Below are 20839 nucleotides of genomic sequence, written 5' to 3'. Positions count from 1 at the left end.
GTGGAAAAAGTTGCTTGAAAACAAGCTAAGGGGATTTTTCAATTAGTTTAACACATAGTTTTTTATAGAGTCTGGGATGAAGCCAGCATCATCTAATCGACAGTTACATGCTTTGATGTTTCTTAGACCAAATTACTTTTCCCCACCCACTCTTTTTAAAAGGTAGATTTTATCGCTTTTCTCCCCACACACGTCTTTTGTTTTTCTAGTTATATCTGTTCCTTGCTGCTTTTGCTGTACTCAAATGATAATTCTTTCTATTCCTCCTCTAGTTGCTTTTGCACTCAATTCTTTATATGCACAGAATTCTTTCTCTTTAATTTTTTATGGGTTTTAATTCCCCCCGCCCCCCGGTTTTAAACTGCTTTTATGGGTCCTAGTTTAACCTGTCTAGCCGTTTTACTTTTTATTGTGCAAGGCAATTGATAAATGCCATTAACTGAATAAAAACAGGAATAAAAACGCTAAAGGAAACCTTCTTGTTTCTAATAGCTTTTTTGGCCCTCCTTGTCAACCATGCTGAAATCCCCTTGGCCTAGGAGCTACCCTTTCCCGAACTGCGGTATAAATTACAGTGGTACCTTGGGTTATATACGCTTCAGGTTACACACTCCGCTAACCCAGAAATAGTGCTTCAGGTTAAGAACTTTGCTTCAGGATAAGTACAGAAATCGGGCTCTGGTGGCGCGGCAGCAGCGGGAGGCCCCATTAGCTAAAGTGGTGCTTCAGGTTAAGAACGGACCTCTGGAACGAATTAAGTACTTAACCCGAGGTACTACTGTATAGCTTAACTCCGCTTATTGTGGGTTTGAACAGCCCCCAGGCGTTCTGGAAAGATTTGAGCCTCTTCTTTGCCTTCCAACTTCCTTTTGCCAATCCCCTCGCATCTTTCAAAGATTCCTCATTCGAAGTCAAACGCAACTGTGTTTGGTTTTCTTCGCCATGTGCAGATCTAATATTTGCTGAATCTGATAGCGCTATGGTCACTGTTCCCAGTTGCATACATACGATTAAGTCCAGGGTTAGCAAACAAAGAAAGCGGTATGACTCATGCAAGTTGCAGAAAAATAAAGTAGTATTGCTAATGCAAATTAGAAAGTATTACTAAGGCAAGATCTCTTTGTGGCCGAGATTAAATCTCTGTGATAGCGTAATAACATAGAGCCAGCATGTGGCGTATTGAATCTCCAAGGACATCCTGTCATAGGAGGGATGTGTGTAAAAAAAGGCAGGTTATGAAGGCCAGAAAGAGCCTGGAGGTTTGGGTGTGTATGGAAAGGGGGTGGAAATGGGAGGAGAAATCTTGAGGAGGGCCGTGAGAAGAGTTATAAAAGGTGATGCTTGCTGTTAGATGATCGGCAAATAAAGCTCCTGTTGCCTTCATAAAACGAGTCAAGGTCCTGTCTGAGAAACAACCCCCTAATTCTGGCCTGAATCCATGGAAACGAGAGACACAACTAAACAGAACCTGGTAAAAATCTTCTTTTATCTTTTCGATGTATGTTTTAAACATTGCATTATGTGTGCTTTTATGATTGTGAATTGCTTTAGGACATGTTATATGGAGTAGTGGCAATTAACAAACGCTCATAGTAATTACCAGTGCCTTTTTTCGGGGGGGGGGGGGTACGCAGGGGTACGCATAGCCCTAAACATGTTGTGAATCTAAGTTTGGCCTCATTGAGGGGCAGTATTTCAATATGAGTAGGAAAATGAGAGTACCCCTAAACATTTAGAAAAAAGAGCACTGGTGATGATAACCCTATTTTAAAAGCACTCTTTGATATACGTGATATTCCCGTGTAGGGAACCGCCAGCCAGGAGCGTTAATTTGAAATTCACCTGCCCACGGAGAATTTTAAATCAATATGCAGAGAGGCAAGGAAAGGTATGAACATCTAGTTAGCGCAATGCTTCCCAGTTCCCAGGAACTGCTTGATTATTTCACATCCGGGAGGAGACGCCTCATTAAAAAAAGGAAAGCGTAAAATGGTTTGAATCTTTACGTCAGAGGGTGCGCATGGACTCTCAGCCAAATACAAGTTGAGCAACCAATATGAAACTTGCAGCCAAGATGGTTAACACATTGGTTTTATGAATCCTCTTCATCCTCCTCTGTCTTCTCTCTCTCTCTCATAGAGGCATATTTCCACATCAATTTGCATAGAAATTAAAACCGACATATATACAGTTCATCAGGTTGTGCTGGAGGCGGGTGAAGCTGCCTCAAATTATTATTATTTTAAATAACTTTATAAATTAAAAAGGACATACAGTGGTACCTCGGGTTAAGTACTTAATTCGTTCCTGAGGTCCGTTCTTAACCTGAAACTGTTCTTAACCTGAAGCACCACTTTAGCTAATGGGGCTTCCTGCTGCCGCTGCGCCACCAGAGCACGATTTCTCTTCTCATCCTGAAGCAAAGTTCTTAACCCGTGGTAATATTTCTGGGTTAGCGGAGTCTGTAACCTGAAGCGTATGTAACCTGAAGCGTATGTAACCCGAGGTACCACTGTACACACAATAACTCAACTTGAAACCTACCAACCAGCCAGCTTTCAAAGATTAACTCACACCCCTGTATTTTAGTCCAAGAAATCTTTGCACATGTTGCCATGGGATTTCGGTGGATCACACTTAGTGTCTCATGTATTCCAGAAGCGGTTGCCATGTGTTATAAAAAAAAGTGAGGATTTCCTTTCCCTTTGCCATGTGCCTCAAATCAGGCCCATGCAGAGTTTGTCTGAGGCCCAAGGCAGAAGTTTTGTCTGTAAGATGTGCCACGGCCGTGCCGCTGCCTAATCTGATCTGACACTACACACTAGTACGTAATAATGCAGATCCAGATTTTACTATCAAAGCCATACAGTGCATACAGACAGCATGGCCGATTTGCCCAATAAGACCCTCATTGGCTGGGAGGAATGGGGCATCCTTGGCATGGCAGCCTGGTGGAGACCCCCAGCCAATTTAGCCCTCTGAGTGTACCCTGCTGCCCCCTGCCCTGCATGGGACTGTCTCGAATTATTTTTATGTTGCGTAGTTTGCTGGGTAAAGGTAAAGGGACCCCTGACCATTAGGTGCAGTCGCTGACGACTCTGGGGTTGCGGCGCTCATCTCGCTTTACTGGCCGAGGGAGCTGGCATACAGCTTCCAGGTCATGTGGCCAGCATGACTAAGCCGCTTCTGGCGAACCAGAGCAGCGCACGGAAACGCCGTTTACCTTCCCGCCGGAGTGGTACCTATTTATCTACTTGCACTTTGACGTGCTTTCGAACTGCTAGGTGGGCAGGAGCAGGGACCAAGCAACGGGAGCTCACCCCGTCGCGGGGATTTGAACCACCGACCTTCTGAGTGGCAAATCCTAGGCTCTGTGGTTTAACCCACAGCACCACCCGCGTCCCTTAGTTTTCTGGGTAACCTCGGACAAAAGACTGCCTCAGTTTAGCCTTCTTCCTTGTCCATTGCGGGAGATAAAAGCTAAGGATTGTGAAGCTCTTTGAAGATGTAAAAGTGTTCTAGAAAAGGTGACATGTTGTATACTGAATTATTTACACTGGGACGGGCAGGGGACGGGACGACTGTAGATCAGCTGTAGAGCAGATGTTTTGGATGCAGAAAGTCCCTAGCTGAGATCTCAAGCTAAAAGGATCAGGGAGATCAGGAGAGCTTCTGCCAGCCAAAGCAGACAATATTGAGCAAGATGGATAGAATAGTCCAACCTGGTACAAAAGCAGTTTTCTGTGTAGTACTTAAACTTTGAGCGGGGAGGGTGTTAGAATAAAAATGATGACATATATGCAAGGAGTGCCTGGAAACATTTTTGCTGGGACATTGCTGCAACTCCCAGCAAAGTGTAGTGGCTGCACTGCTTTTATGTGGCAGCTGCTACATACATTGCTATGGTGTGCACAAGAGGGAGCCCTTACCAGATTTATTTATTTACTTTTGTTTAGTTGTTTAGTCGTGTCTGACCAAGGAAAGGAACCCCTGACCGTTAGGGCCGGTTGCGGATAACTCTGGGGCTCATCTCGCTTTACTGGCCAAGGGAGCCAGCGTACAGCTTCCGGGTCATGTGGCCAGCATGACTAAGCTGCTACTGGTGAACCAGAGCAGCGCACGAAAACGCCGTTCACCTTCCCACCGGAGTGGTACCAATTTATCTAATTGCACTTTGACGTGCTTTTGAACTTCTAGGTTGGCAGGAGCTGGGACCGAGCAACAGGAGCTCACCCCATCGCGAGGATTCGAACTGCCGACCTTCTGATCGGATTAGGTAGTGCTAATACAGCCACTCAACATGTAGGGATTTTTTTAAAAGCAGGAATTCACTGGAACTCAGTTCTGGTACCTCTCAGGTGGGCACTGTTGCCATTACAGTGGAAGCTCGTGTTATGTACCGTCCTCCTTCCGAACGCTGCAGGTTATGAGCTCCGCTAACCTGGAAGTAGATGCCCCTTGTTGCGACCTTTGCCCCGGGATGCGAGTAGAAGTTGCGCGCTAGCAGCACGGCTGCAGCAGGAGGCGCCATTAGCAAGCGGTTTTGGGTTACAAACGGACCTCCGAAACGGATTAAGTTTGTAACCGGAGGTACCACTGTACAGTTATACCTTGAATCTCGAACACCTTGGAGTTCGAACGCCTTGGCTCCCAAACAAATTGGCTCTCGATTTCTGTTCACAGCGCGATTTCTGTTCTCATCCGGAAGCAAAGTTCTTAACTCGAGGTACTATTTCTGGGTTAGCGGAGTCTGTAACCTGAAGCGTATGTAACCTGAAGCGTATGTAACCTGAGTTACCACTGTAGTACAGAACAATCCCGAAGCAATTTTGACTCTTCCAGCCACCTCAAAAATTCTCTGCAGTGAGGAAGGAAATGGGAAAACCTCACCATTGCCTCTTTGCCCACAAATCCTATCTTAAGGGCGTATTATGTATGAACAGGGTGAGCCTGTGACCTGGATTCAGGAACTAAGTATTTAGCATCTCAAAAGGAATGGCCAGGCTGCCTAGGTAAAGCAATCAAGTGATCAGTATCAGTATCCTGCCAGACAGGATTTGTGCTGTAGCCCGCCCCCTTCTGTGATGTATGTATGATGTTTTGGGGGGTGGTCTTTGGCTACAGGGTGGGCAGCTTCAAAAGTCTATATAAGGGCTTGCGCACCATTGTTCTGGGTCCCTCCTGCCTGCGTGTGGTTGTGAGCACCCTGTTGCAACAGTTAATAAAGATCAGGCTTACTAGCTGCCTTGCTTCTCAATATTCTCTGGTTGGAAAATGCTGGAGAGGGTGCACCTCCACAGGCACATACCTCCACATGTGGTGGGAGTGTCCCAAAATTCAACTATTCTGGACAACAGCCATACAAGAAATATGTAAAATAACTAAGCAAGTAATAGACATCACCCCAGAATTGGCCCTACTAAACATCTTCCAAGACAACAACGCCCATTTACACCACAAAGAACTCATAACCCACCTGCTCTCAGCAGCCAGAAACACCATAACCAGACACTGGAGAGACCTGTCAGGAGTAAGCATGGACCAATGGTACCAAATAATATGGGAAACAGCCCTACTAGAAAAATTAACTAATAAACTGAAACTGACACGGGGACAAACAGAAGAAGACGCCTTCACCCCGGTATGGCTCCCCTTTATCACATACACAACCCAACAGGACAATGACAATAATCCACCAACAGCATACAAATCAATATGGCTAACCTGATCCAAAACACACACACACCTCACTCACACACGAAAACAAAGATTACCACAGCCAATCACAAGCAAACAATCACACCCTAGGCCAACCCCAACCTCTCTCACCACCAAAGGAACACAAGTGAACAACACAAGCAACGCTGACACCAAACTCTACATACATTAAACATAATAGAAACACCGCCACCCGACCCCACCCCCATCCATCTTCCCTCTCTCCACCCCCCCTTTCTTTTTTCTTTCTTTTTTCTTCTCCCCCTAATGCCTCAACAAATGAAACGGATTTGTAAAAATGTTACATGGAAGAAGAAGAAGAAATACGAGGCACTACACTTCTGTAAAACAAGAAAATCCTTAATAAAAAATATTTTTTTTAAAAAAAATTCTCTGGTTGGCCTCTGTTATTTTCTCCTACCAATAGAGAACCTACTTAAGGACTCTATATGGGCTCTTAGATCCCCTATAAGGGAAAGGGAGCAGGATTTTTATTATAACATGGCACGTCTATTTGTTGTTGTTAAAGAGTGGCACTTATCGTAACAACTTCATGGTGAGTTCTGGCACCTATTTTTCTAGAAAAAAGCATGGGCCACCATTCTTTAATTTCAGCCCCTAATATGGGGTTAACAGCAACAATATTAGTAGTACAGTACGTGTAATACTACTACTACTATTACTACTAATGGTTTTGGTAAATATTGTTAAGATAATCCATGCAAAGCACTTTGAACAGGCTAAAGTTTTATATTATGCATTTAATCAGTAGAAAAATAATAATTGGTTGCATGCATGAATCCAAGCATGGTAGGAATACATAGTTTATTGATTTCCGTGTTGAAATCATCATGCAGCCACATAGATTCTGTTCTTCTAGACTTCTAGAGGTTTTCAGGATCACTGGGGAAACTCAAGAGCTTTAATTCAGGCATCACACAATTAAATTCCTATTAGTCGGCCAATTATATTTCAGTTTGTTTTTCTCTGCTTAATTTCCATCACTTCCCCTTCACTCCTCTTTAATTATCTCTGTGTTTGTTTTTTTAATGATGAATAAGGAAGTGAAGGTTTAATTGGTTTGACCATGTTTGTCCTTTTTTGTCAATAATTAACCTCCTCTACAGAAAGGCCTCTTTGACTGCAAATGCGCTAGTATATTTAAAGCAGACACGTATTCCTAAATCTTGGGAAACTGTAGTTTATTAAGGGTGCTGAGAACTGCAGCTCTGCCAGGATTAAACTACAGTTCTAATCGGAGTATTGTGCTTTAAATGTATGGTGTGTATGCATAGTCTGTTTGTTTTGCTGTGGTCAAATGCTGCAATCTTTTTACTACAGAGTAAACCACTGAACAAAAAACTTTCAGATGGAAATGACCTTTCTTTCTTTCTTTCTTTCTTTCTTTCTTTCTTTCTTTCTTTCCAACCAACCTGTCCTTCACCGCTAGGTCCCTGGGCTGGTTACAGCAATTTAAAGATACAATTTTAAAATGAGTTTAAAACAAATTAGCGGGGGCGGGTTCCTAAAATATAAATATTCTGTTTTCGTATCCTCAGTTTCTCACGCAAGTGACCAACAATTCTGGTCAGGCCAACTCAAATTCTGCTTAAATTCTGGGAACACAGACAAGTTCTCAAGGTGGGCTTATTAGTAAGTACAGTCTGATTGTTTTATATACATCTGACTATAGGCTAAGATGGCTGTAAGTAAAGGGAGGCACAGAGCAATAATAGTACATGCCTACATCATGGTTTCATCATGGCTTCCTGACCCATGTCTAGGCAGGCCTGAACCCAGGACGTTTTCATTTTAGAAACGAAGCGCTGCCCAGGTTAATAGGGGAAAGATACTCTCCAGAAGAACACATGATTATACTTAATTACATACTGCCTACAATCACCATGGAGATTCAGGAGCTGCGATGCTTTTGAAGCTTCCTTTCATTATGAAACTTGAAAATTATTATATAAATGGCTGTTATCTGCCCCGATAAGACCTGACGGGTTCTCACTATTACTGTGCTAAATATAATTGTGGCTCCATGTGTTCATGGACTGCAAATCAACCCTTCTCCTTATTCCGATAAGTTTAATGCCAGCTCCCCACTCATTGTAAATAAACTGGGAAGGAGGGGAAATGTTTATCAGGATAATGACAAGGGGTTTGAAGGGTTAAAAAAAACTCCGTCCTATACTGTGATCTTCATCCTGATTGCCCCACCGGCAGCAGCTGCTATTTAAAGTTTTAAAAAGAATCATGCAGATCAAACCGTGTGAAATGTGTGCCTTTATCCTTATCAGCCAATGTATCTTGCCACTAAGTAAGACTGCAGTCCTATCCAGCTTATCTGAAAGTGAGCCCCACTGGAAACAGTGGCCCTTACTTCTGAGTAAGCGTACACAGGGCCAGGTTTTGCATATGCGTATGGACTTAAGGAGGGACTCGGGTGGCACTGTGGGTTAAACCACAGAGCCTAGGACTTGCCGATCAGAAGGTCTGCGGTTCGAATCCCTGCGACAGGGTGAGCTCCTGTTGCTCGGTCCCTGCTCCTGCCAACCTAGCAGTTCAAAAACATGCAAAAAAGTGCAAGTAGATAAATAGGTACCGCTCTGGCGGGAAGGTAAACGGCATTTCCGTGCTGGCCACATGACCAGGAAAAACTGTCTGCAGACAAACGCCGGCTCCCTCAGCCTGTACAGCAAGATGAGCACCACAACCCCAGAGTCGTCTGCGACTGGACTTAACTGTCAAGGGTCCTTTACCTTTACCTTTATGGACTTCAGGGCAGGGCTTTTTCCCCCAACTGGAACTTGCAGAAACTGGCATCTCTCAGGTGGGCGCCTTTGCCATTCTAAGAGAACAAAGGAGGTGTTCATGGTGAGTTCCGGCACCTCCTTTTCTGGAAAAACAGCACCGCTTCTGGGTATTGAAACAATGAATTCATTTATAATTACACTAATGAGATCAGGGGCGAAGGCGTCTGTGACATGAGAAAATGGCTCCTGGAACAGAGATCAAGGTTCAAAACCACAACATGAAGAGTTGGTTCTATATTATCAGAGGCATACTTGGGGTCCCTTGCGCCCTTGACAAGGAGCTGCAGTGGTTCCCCTCCCCAGCTCCAAAAAGAGAGGGAAAATGTCTCTGTGCTGTGGTGCAAGAAGGACAGTTTGACCAACCATTCCATTCCACCGACAAACAGCTTTCCCCTCTTTATCTCCACCCCTTTAAACAGGGCAAGGAGACAAGGTGTCTATGTGTGAAAAGGACAACAAGCAGCAGTTTTGGAGAGGCAACAAAGGCCACAGACATTAAAGTAATGAGCATATATCCTGCAACCCTCCTGGTATTCATGTGAGATATTTGCACATCTTTCCTAGGGTTCCCATATTTCAAAAAGTAGAATTCCTGAAACCCGCAAAGTTGTTGAGGTTTTTTTAGGAAACAACCAAAAATTTTTGGGAGGGAAGAACAAACCCAAATTCTTGAGCTTTTGGGGGAAAACCTAGCCCCAAAATAGTGATTTTAAAGGTTTTGAGCTGTTTCCACTGCTTTTTCCATCGCGTTGTCATACATCCGGGCTTTCCCTGACACTTTGCCATTTCGCCAAAATTCCCCCAGACGCCATTTTTACACCCGAAAACCAGGACATGTCAGGAAATTTCCTAATGTTTGGCAAGCCTACATCTCCCCATTCTACATCTTCCCATTGATTGTGTTGGAAGGGACCACGAGGGTCATGTAGTCCAACCTCCTGCAGGAATCTTTTGCCCAACCTGGGGCTCAGATCCAATTTCCGGTATTAAAGAATTACGGTAGCTCTTTTAATCAGTTTTGCCTCAGCAGCCTGAACCACATTGATGGAAAACGCCCCCCAACATACAGCGAGAAGAGGAAAAAAATGTTGATTTGATACCAACCTAGAAAGTGAATCCAAGGGTATCTGTTTCGACAGGAGTGTTGGCTAGCTCCAAGCTACCTGGCTCGTAGCATGAAGGATGTTTTCGCATGACTCATAGGTGGGCGGTGGTGAAAGGTCCTGGCTGTATATAGTAAATAGGAGTCGTATTGGCACCACAGAATGAGATGCACAGAAATAGCTGCAGTGTTATCTTTTCTGATGGGACAAACACCTGACAGGCTGCCTCCTTCCCCCTAGATCCCTCAGGTGTGAAGATCGGCAGAGGCCATTCTCTGTGGCAGCCCCTAAATTGTGGAACTCCCTGCCTCCCCACAGAGGTGTGTCTTGGCATTTTTGTTATATACAGCTTTCAGCAAATGCTGAAGACGCCCCTCTTTACCTTGGCTCTTGGCACCCGAGTTGTACGTCTTTAGCACCTGCCTTATTTCTTGTGATGGTAAGTCGTTTTGAAACGTTTTTAACACTGTGTTTTAATTGTTGCAACCGCCTCGGGACCTTAGGGTGAAGGGTGGGCCGTTCATAACAGAGATATCAAGAATAAGAATAACAACTGAAATGCTAAGACTGCTATGAGTTTTCATTCCTCAGAAGGGAGGGGCTCCTTTTTCGGGCACTGGTATTTGGAGCAAAAGCGAAATCAAGCTAGATGTAGTAACAACTGCCACCCAAGAAGTCTTGTTCCGCCATTTTCTTTTTAATTGCACGTTTCAGTTGCACGTTTTTTTCAAGGACCCCTGCAAGGTATCGCAAGTCTCTGTGCTGGTTTTGCTGCAGCAGACTGAAGATTAAGTCAGTCCTTGAACATTTTGAGGGCTGCAGTATGCACACTAACTTAAAATCATAAAATTGTAGAGTTGGAAGGGACTCTGAGAATACAGTGGTACCTCGGATTAAGAACTTAATTCGTTCCAGAGGTCCGTTCTTAACCTGAAACTGTTTTAACCTGAAGCACCACTTTAGCTAATGGGGCCTCCTGCTGCTGCTGCGCCGCCGGAATACAATTTCTGTTCTCATCCTGAAGCAAAGTTCTTAACCCGAGGTACTACAGTGGTACCTCGGGTTACATACGCTTCAGGTTACATACGCTTCAGGTTACAGACACTTCAGGTTACAGACTCCGCTAACCCAGAAATAGTACCTCGCGTTAAGAACTTTACCTCAGGATGAGAACAGAAATCGCACGGCGGCAGCGGGAGGCCCCATTAGCTAAAGTGGTACCTCAGGTTAAGAACAGTTTCAGGTTAAGAACGGACCTCCGGAACGAATTAAGTTCTTAACCCGAGGTACCACTGTATCAGTATTATGCTCTAACCAACTGAGCTATCATCTGTGTTTAACTTCGAAATAAGTGCTGTGGAACTCAGTGGTGCAGTTAGATAATTTTAGATTCTGAACTTGATGGTGTTAACCAGGGTGGTGAGGGGATTATTCTTTTAGACGGCAGCGTGTATCACTTCACATTTCGAAATATGGCAAGGCAGCCTTCCTGCATTTGGGGGGGGGGGCTGCTTCTTAAGCCGAGTGGGACCCTGGACTTCAAAGTCCTGCCCAGTGGCCACTCCTGGTGGAATTTGCTTGCCAACTTTTTCGCTTGCTCCTGAACCTTCTAACAGCTAATGCTTATCTCCAGGTTGCAAAAGGTCTCCTATCCTGATTTCTACTATTAAAGGCACAGAGCAGAAGACCAAGGCAGGTTTTCCACCCCTGGCCAGGTGGACATCCAATATGAAATATACTGTTCCGCCATCCGAATAGGAATGTCACAGCAGGATGTAAAAAGGAAAGTTAGGAACCAGTGGAGTCCAGTGGCCCAGTTGCAAAGCCACAGATCCAGAATCTGTGCTTTGAATCTTGCGCCTGCCATGAATTCACCTAGATTCTTAGACAAGCTGCTGTCTCCCAAGCTCAGTCTCTCCCATTTGCAGTATGGGAATAATCATACTGAACTACTTACAGTATTGCCGCAAGAAAATATATGGGAAGCACTCTGAATGCTGTCAAGCATTATGTAAGCAATGTTATTAACTTACACAACTATTACCCAAGGCGAGGAAAGCTGAGATATACGAATTGAGGATGCCACCTTAATATTGGTCCATCAAATCTTGTCAGCCCTGGCTGCCAGCAGGTCTTTTAAGGTTTTAGACAGAGATCTTTCCCATCACACGCAAACCATATATGGCCTTTCCTTTTGGAAACATGCGTGTCAATCAGGTTTTGAGAGGGTGACCCTCCAATCCCCAGGTAATACATTGAAACTGTAGTAGTAGTAGTGTCCCTGGAATGTCCTCGGATTTCATTTAATGTCCCTGGATTTATATTTTAAGTGTTGTAGATTTATTAGTAGGGAATGAATGTTGCGTGATTGGTTCAACGGCATAAGACACATCATATGTCGGCGAGGCAAAATGGCAGGCGCCATGGCAGCAAGCAGCTCCTGAAGCCAGCCAGAGCCAACTGCGCTACCAGGCTGGCTCCGGGCTGCTGAGACTGCTGCTGCCGCCGCCACTGCCAAGGGGGAACTGGAGACACCTGACGCGTCAACTGGGGTAACTGCTGACCCCCCCCACGACCCAAATCGAGCCGGGAGCCAAGAGAGCAGGCTGGGGCCCAGAGGAAGACCGTGTGACAGAGGAAACCACAGAAGAGAAGATATTATTTCTTTTTTTAAAAAAATAAGGTTTTTTAATAACTTTTTTTTTATCTTTTCAAAAAAAAAGTGTCCCTGGATTCTTTGGAAAAAAATCTGGTAACCTTATCCCAACAGAATATTAAAAATATAATAAAACATCAAACATTAAAAACTTCCCTAAACAGGGCTGTCTTCTAAAAGTCAGATAGTTGTTTATTTCCTTGACATCTGGTGGGAGGGCATGCCTTAGGGCCGGCACCACTACTGAGAAGGCCCTCTGCCTTCGAAACTGTAATTGACAACTTTTGGGTCATAAACTGAACCCAGGTTTACCTTATCCCATTCCAGTTTGCAAGAGCCATGTAATCTGATATAATTCCCTACCCTGCCTCCTTTGAACCAGGGTAGGTGAGCCTTCATTTAAATAAAGTGTTCTGTGCAAGCATTCACGGTGACGACAACTCGCTTAGCAGGGTCATGTAAGAAACAAACGGGTTAGTGGCGCTTTAAAGTCTAGCCAACATAGTATGGCATAGGATCTTGCTGATCTGGATCAGATGAACGAATCTGCCGTTTTAAGATCATGCGTCTGATATAGTTGACTTTGATCCATGAAATCTTGTGCCGTAATAAATTGGCTAGCCTTTAAGGTGCTGCTAGCTTGGGACGGTGGAGAAATCTTATTCACTTCATATTTAAAGGTGTATCTGTCAGACTCGTGCTTTCTTAAACAATATGCAAACTGAAACAAAGCCGTCCTTTGAAATTCACACTTCTCTGAATTTTGCAATGAATTTCTCAACCACAGTTTACAAAAATGCATATATATTATAAGGGAGAAATGCAATTCTTCTTCTTCTAAGCTACTAGTGTGTAATGTATTACTTGCTATAAAAACGCATCGTACAGTCATACCTCGGGTTGAACGTGCTTCAGGTTGCGCTCTGCGGCAACCTGGAAGTAACAGAGTGCGTTACTTCCGGGTTTCCCCGCTCGCGCATGTGCAGACGCTCATAATGACGTCACGCGCATGTGCGGAAGTGGCAAAACACGACCTGCACACGCACAGACATGCCGTTGCATCTTACGTTCCATTCAGGATGCAAACGGGGCCCCGGAACGGATCCTGTTCACATCCCGAGGTACCACTATATTTGGGGAAATTGCTTTGCAGAAAAGTGTACGTTATTCAAAACTGCGTACAAAAATGTGTTGATTAGGAGAAATATTTGCCAAGATGCTGATGAACATTCCTGAGGATTACAAATTGCCATGGAAATGTGCAGAACTGAATTTAAGTTTGGGAAAATGAGAAACTGCGAGAATTGTAATTGATAGATTCCTCCATCCCTTACCGCTAGCCCGTTTGTCGTTTTGGCCAGAGCAGGCTTACATGGGGGGGGGGGCGCCCTCTGGAAATGGTCATATAAGTATCCTTTCACTCAGTTTCGTGAAGTAACCACCCTTTCGTGAAGTAACCACCTTGCTGGAGCAAAGCAGGTCTGGGTTGGAAACTGCCTGGGAACCTCCTGTAAGCCTAGACAGCTCAGTTGGTGAGAGTGTGGTGCTGATAACACCAAGGTTTCAGGTTCGATCCCCATCTGGGACAGCTGCATCTTCTTGCATCGCAGTGGGTTGGACTAGATGATCCTTAGGGTCCCTTCCAACTCTACAATTCTATGATCTCAAAGGCGTCCTGAGTTCTATCATAGAAAAGAGGCAGGTTATTAATGCAACTGGTGCTGGAGCAGACTCTTGAGAGTCCCATGGACTGCAAGAAGATCAAACCTATCCTTTCTTAAGGAAATCAGCCCTGAGTGCTCACTGGAAGCACAAATCCTGAAGCTGAGGCTCCAATACTTTGGCCACCTCATGAGAAGAGAAGACTCCCTGGAGAAGACACTGATGCTGGGAAAGATGGAGGGCACAAGGAGAAGGGGATGACAGAGGACGAGATGGTTGGATAGTGTTCGCGAAGCTACCAGCATGAGTTTGACCAAACTGCGGGAGGCAGTGGAAGACAGGAGTGCCTGGCGTGCTCTGGTCCATGGGGTCACGAAGAGTCGGACACAACTAAACGACTAAACAACAACAACATTAATGCAACACACATAAAGCTACCTCCCAGGTCTGCTGTGAATCTCTTGAGATCATGGTAGGCGTTTTGAATAATACTATGCATGCAAAGTGTTGTCATGTGGGACAGACAGGCATCCGAGGTACTGGAGAAAGGACCTGACTTCCAGGCTGTTCTGAACTCTCTTGTTTCTGAAATGTAAACACTAGTGTTTTGGGCCGATGGGACCTTGCCCAAGCTGGGTGGAAAAAAAAACAGGTTTCCTGGCCTGATCTACGTAACCTACAGGGCTTCCTGCTGCTCATTCTAATCAATGTGTATTTGTGCCCTTGGGAGGTAGCCAAGATCCACATGTTGATGTTTGATCAGAGCAGCACAGGTGTGGCAGAGCCAGGCCAGAATGGCTGGCTGCTTGACATGCCCTCAATGGAAGAAGCGCTCTCTCTCTCTCTCTCTCTCTCTCTCTCTCTCTCTCTCTCTGCCTCTCCCCACCCTCTCTCTCACCCAGTGTTTCTGCTCGTGCTTCCTTTCACCACATCGGCTGATGAGTTGCTGTTGAGCGTCCTCATTACCTGTAGAGTCTGCCCAACAGGAAACCTCAGCTAAACCAGGTCACCCTGTAGCATGTCCCCATTTCCCAACTTCAGTTCTTCATTTAGAATATTTTTTAAAAACCCCACACACAAAATAAAAAACCTGTGGGTGGGGACGGGGCAGAGAAGCAAGGAAGGGATGACTGTGCAGTAGCTGTCTGAAAGAGATGCGAGGAGGGGAATTCGCTCTGACGGGGAGTCGGCCGAGGTAGGTAAGTTCAAGTCCCTTTGGTGGGACATCGCATGTTCTAAGGTGGCTAGGGCTAAGCAGAAAGGCCTTCAAACTTGCTCCCCTGAAAAGCTCTCCCTTTCGTTTGAGCTTGCTTCCACCTGCTGTAGGACTGCCACCCTTCTCCCCCAGGAAGATGCAACTCTGTGACACCTAAAATCCAGGATGCAGTCAGACACCTTCACTCTCTTCGCAGCGTTGCACTTGTGGTAGTCGGCGTGGGAACCTGCGGATGCTGTGGGCTCCCGGCTCCCATCAGTCCCAGCCAGCATGGCCAGTGGTCAATAATATTGGGGGTTGTAGTTGGAGGTCAACCTGTGGAGCTCTCCTTGGTATATAGTGCTGGGCAGGCTTGTGGTGGTGGTGCGGGAGAGCAGTATTCCACACATGTGCCTGCTTGTGCACATTGACACAGGCAGGGCCGGATTTAGGTTTGATGAGGCCCTAAGCTACTGAAGGTAATGGGGCCCCCCAGCTGTCCTTTGTCAACAACAAATTATCGCTGTTTTTTGTGTTGAATATATGCTGTATCTCAAAGACTAGATGGGAAAGAGACTTGGGAGAAGGGATTGATGATAGTTTGTGGGAAGGAATGTGGCAAAAAGCCCCATTTTGAGCTATTTCTGCCCAAATAAGAGAAAACACCTTAAAGCTAACCCACAGATGGTACTTGCATCCCACATTGCTAAGCAAAATAGACAAAAATATTTCTCCACAATGCTGGAGAAATTGTGGGAATGAAGGAACATTTATACACATGTGGTGGAAATGCCCATTGATTAAAAACTTCTGGTTAAAAATATTTCAGGAAATGGAACAAATTACATCTCAGTCGATCAATTTAGATCCCAAAATAGCATTGCTTTCTATATTTGCAGATGAAGCACAAAATCTTAGAGACAAAGACTTAATTGTGCATCTTCTAACTGCAGCATGTCTTGCTGTTGCTAGACACTGGAAGAAATTAAACGTGAACGTATATGAAGTTTGGTATGCTTATGTCTGGGAATTAATTTTGATGGAAAAGTTAACAGAAAGGGTACATGAAAGAAAACAACATGAGAAACTACATAACTTTTACATAACGTGGTCCTTCTTTATTACATATGCATCAAAGAAAGAACATGCATTTAAACCACCTGAGACACATGGGAACATGTGGAATGATATTTTTTAAACCAGCAACTGTAGAAATTTTTTTTCATTTGCTTATATTACTAATGTAATTACCTGGACATAGTTGGGGCTGTTTTGGGGGGGGGCATTGGGGGAAAACTCTATTTTATTGCTTGTATTTGATTATATGTTATTCTTATATTCAACTAATAAAATATTCAAAAAAAGAATAATAAAAAAGAATATATGCTATATGTTAATTTATGGACCTAATAGGTATCTAAAGCCATTTGCACATGTTGCCCTGCAACCAGTCCATGCAGAATGTAGGCACCCTATATCTAGAAACGAGCAAACCAGTGATATTTTAGGGAGCAGGCTAGCAGGCAGGGCCCATTACTTACATCATAGGAGCCTACACAACACAAAACACTGCTGCTGTATGTAGGTTTTATTTTATTTGTTATTTATCTTAGATATTTTAGAAATGTACATCCAGTTTTCTTTTTCTTTTACTTTTTTGGGGGGGCCTCAAGAGAGTGGGGCCCTAAGCTATAGCTTGTTTAGCTTATACGTAAATCCGGCACTGGACACAGGCATCCACTTTTTGGAAACACTTCTCTGTTTTGCTACTGGGGGAAACTCAACTTCGAATGTTAGTTGAGTACATAAATGGTTCAGACTGTGGCAGGAATCCACCCGTGAGAAAATGTGCTGTGACCTTAGAGTAATCCAGTGACACTTCATTACAGAGCGTGACAAAAGTCTGTCATTTAATCGGGGCGGGTTATTTGTTGTTTACTGTCGTAACAATGGCTTTCTCAATATGTATCTTCCGTACCGTGAAAAATAAATGAAAGCATTAGAGAGAGAGAGAGAGAGAGAGAGAGAGAGAGAGAGAGAGAGAAGGAGCAGTGCTGACCTTGAAGCCTTAAAGAAGGATCTCTGGTGACTTGGGAGGTGTGCCTTGATAGGTTTGCAACCAGGGAATGATAAACTCTGCAACACCACCCACACCATACATGTAAAGTTCAGAGCTTTCCCCCAAGAATCCCGGGAACTGTAGCTTGTAATGGGTGCTGGGAATTGTAGCTCTGTGAGGGTTAAACCATGCTCCCCCTGGAATTTTTGTGAGGGGTATAATGTGCTTTGAATGTACGGTTTGGATGTGACAGGAGTCGCTCCGGCAGGAAAGCTCAACAAACAAGGTGTGTGTATTGCAAAGGAAGCTTTGCGGTGGCTCCAACATACAATTTTTTGTGTTTCTGTTGATGCTTTTCTTTGAGAATGGGCTTTAGGGGGAGGTAGTTGGGGAGGGGAGAACACGTGGGGGGCAGTTATCTAAGAAGGATGATGGCTGACAAGATGAACAAAGGTTGGAGAAGATCTGAGTGGTAGTCTGCAGGCTGGCTCCAAGCTTTCACAGGGAGAATTAAGAAAGTGACCTTAAAGGAATATCTGCAGGAAGAATTCCCATTCAAAGCAAGCTGCTCCAAAATCTGGAGAGAGAGAGAAAGAGCTGATCTGAAATGAAGCCCTCTCCCCACTTTCCTCATCTCTCTTCCTTCTTTGCCATCACCTCTCTTATCTTGGCAGCATATATCCCCCTCCTTCATCCTCCCTGTTTTCAGCTTCAATTTCAGTTTGTATTAGCAATTTTTCACTCCAGTTAAATACTGTTTGCACACTATGCCTTTAAAGCACATTCGAAGCACATTCTCACCCTCAAAGAATTCTGGGCACTGTAGTTTACCTTTCACAGAGTTAGAATGCCAGCAACCCTTAAGAAACTACAGTGCCCAGAATTCTTTGAGGGGAAATGTGTTTTGAATATACTTTAAAGGTACAGTTTGCATGCAGCTTGGGTTTCTAATGTACAAAAAGCAGAATACTCTTCATCCTAACCACTCATAATGAATTGAAGTGCTTTGTGAAGTACAGGCGGTGACCATTTTGCTTGTGTCCAATTTTGTGTGACCACCAAAGTGTGGGTCATTTTGGACCCAGAAGAGGGCATGATGGGGGCAGGGCATAATGGGCTTGGCTTGGCTTATGAGACATGTGCAGGGGTCAGGAACAGAACCCCCACACAATATGGTCACTCCCTATTACAGTGCCAATTTTCTGGTGGTTGACCGAAAAATGCACTCCCCAAAAAGCATCACTTTATTTGTAAAAGCGCTAAAGTTGGTTACTAGTTCCAAATTTCCAGGCCCTTATTTGCACAAAAACATGAAATATAGCACAATAAAAAACAGTAAAGTTTTTATGTCCCTGAATTCCTAAAGTAAACATTAGGCGCCCGTCCTTCAATACAGTGGTACCTCGGGTTACATATGCTTCAGGTTACAGACTCCGCTAACCTAGAAATATTACCTCGGGTTAAGAAATTTGCTTCAGGATGAGAACAGAAATGGTGCTCCGGCGGCTCGGCGGCAGCAGGAGGCCCCATTAGCTAAAGTGGTGCTTCAGGTTAAGAACAGTTCCGGGTTATGAACGAATTAATTACTTAACCTGAAGTACCACTGTATAAGCAATGTCCCCTTCGAGAACAACAGTAAATTCCTCCAATCAAAACTTTTCATATGCGTGTGATGCTGACGCCTTTCTGATTGATCTGTCTTTCAAACCTCCATGCAGATAAGAGAACTGGTAACTACCAACGAACTTCAGGACCGTTTCTTTGCACCTGTTCGCAATCGCAGAAGAAGCAAGGCAACACAAGCAGCCCACCTGTTCCTGATCTTGCAGGATCCTTGCATTGCATAGGCAACCAGGTGACACTCCTTATCTTTTTAATAGCTCACGTCACAGAGATCGAAGCATGAGGCAGGGACATTCAGACCCCACATGACACTTTACCACAAAACTTTCCTTACTCTGTCGTGACACATTTGTGTGTCCTGTGTGCAGATGTGTCGTGCGAACGCTCCCCACGCTCCTCACAGCGCTAGAAAGGGGTTAGTTTACACCTCTGGTTTGTCAGTAAAACTGAATTATTGTGCCGTGCAATTCTGCACGTCTAAAAAGTGTGTCACCAACATAGAAAGTTTGGAAAGCTCTACTTTATGATCAGCCGCATTCCCTCATCCTCAGTTCCATAAAACAAAGAGTGATAGTGGCATACTCTGCAGGGTTGTTGTAAAGAATGAATGAAGCTTTGCTCCTGAGCATGAGCCTGGAGCGTAGGGTGGGCTTTAGCGCTGTAAAAGTTTACATGGGGAGAGTCCTCTCAGTGGATTCATAGGTCCTGGTTCACTGGCGTAGACAGGATTTTTGTTAGGGGGGGTGTGGCCTTTTGTTGTGGGGCTGGGGCAGAACCTCGGTTTGCTATGTACCGTATTTTTTGCTCTATAAGACGCACCAGACCACAAGACGCACCTAGTTTTTGGAGGAGGAAAACAAGAAAAAAATATTCTGAATCTCAGAAGCCAGAACAGCAAGAGGGATCGCTGCGCAGTGAAAACAGCAATCCCTCTTGCTGTTCTGGCTTCTTGGATAGCTGTGCAGCCTGCATTCGCTCCATAAGACGCACACACATTTCCCCTTACTTTTTAGGAGGGAAAAAGTGAGTCTTATAGAGCAAAAAATACAGTATTTTTATTGCTTGGGGAGCAGCTGCCCCTCCCTGCTCCCCCTTGTTTACGCCCATGTCCTGGTTGCCCTTTAACCCCTGACCCAGGGCTAGAAATGATTAAGCCAAGCTGGGCTGTGTGCCGCCTCTCAGAGAACCCTGCAATGACATGGGGGCAGAAGGGGAAACGGAACCCCTCTGAGTTGTGGGGCTTCGCAGGCTGTCCCAACAGCAACACCCAGCCCCTGCTGGAACAGCTGCAGCAGCAGCCGCCAAGGAATGCAGGCAGGCCAGACTGGCTAGGTTGGGGCAAGGCAGAGCAGGGAACGGAGAGACTGAGGGGTGGAGACTTGCCTGCGGCTGCCTGGCCTAGGAGTGCTGAGATCTGACTCTTTGACTGTTTAACAACAGCCATGTTCCGGCCTAGCTGAGCTCCAGCCCAGCACTCCATGGGGAGGCCCACGACGAGTGCCCTGCTACTGCCCATCGCCTTCTTCCTGAGCCTCTTGCATGCTGCACCCCAAACTTACCTGCCTCTTGCCCGCCGACAGCTCCTCACCAACTTCGTAAGCATGCTTTTACTTTTACAGGTGCAACGATATTGTTTTGGGGGCAAGGGGCGGGCAGTGGATGTTGCAGACCTCAGACACTGAAGACGCAGGGCAACCCCAAAATTTGAGCGCTAATCCTTTATCGGTTGATGGGAAAGAGGGACATGGGATAAAGCTGGGCACCCTTCTGAGTGCCCGGCTGTTCCTTGCGCTCTCTGAAGCCAAGAGTTGCCCAGGCTGCTTTCTTGTTTGTTGTTTTAATGCGGGTGACAGGAGAATGTCCTTCTTGCTTCCTCTGCTTCTTTATATGGATGTCTTCGGGGGTTTGGGGGAAGCGTGAGGAGAGAGAATGCTGTGGCACGATGTATCTGCAAATGTGATCCGTCAGGGAACTGGAAAAGAGGCAGCGCGCTTAGTATTGTCA

General features: G+C 45.1%; 1 protein-coding gene across 2 annotated transcripts in view; it reads left to right on the top strand.

Annotated features, from left to right (window-relative positions):
- Positions 1-1255: 1255 nt before the first annotated feature.
- Positions 1256-20839, top strand: part of IL17RE (interleukin 17 receptor E) — a 59515-nt gene continuing 39931 nt past the window's right edge. Inside the window, exons 1-3 of one of the 2 annotated variants that reach the window (XM_053378469.1) lie at positions 1256-1471; positions 18931-19067; positions 20276-20430. In XM_053378469.1, the coding sequence (XP_053234444.1) occupies positions 20314-20430 (117 nt within the window). In that variant the 5' untranslated portion in view covers positions 1256-1471; positions 18931-19067; positions 20276-20313. Of the gene's footprint in view, positions 1472-15084; positions 15158-18930; positions 19068-20275; positions 20431-20839 lie in introns of those variants that run through there. The other variant, XM_053378470.1, reaches the window with a different exon arrangement.

Source organism: Podarcis raffonei, chromosome 2 (assembly GCF_027172205.1).
Source record: "Podarcis raffonei isolate rPodRaf1 chromosome 2, rPodRaf1.pri, whole genome shotgun sequence".
NCBI classification, from domain to species: Eukaryota; Metazoa; Chordata; class Lepidosauria; order Squamata; family Lacertidae; genus Podarcis; species Podarcis raffonei.
The sequence above is the reverse complement of the archived record's forward strand: the minus strand, read 5'-3'. Positions and strand labels throughout refer to the sequence as shown.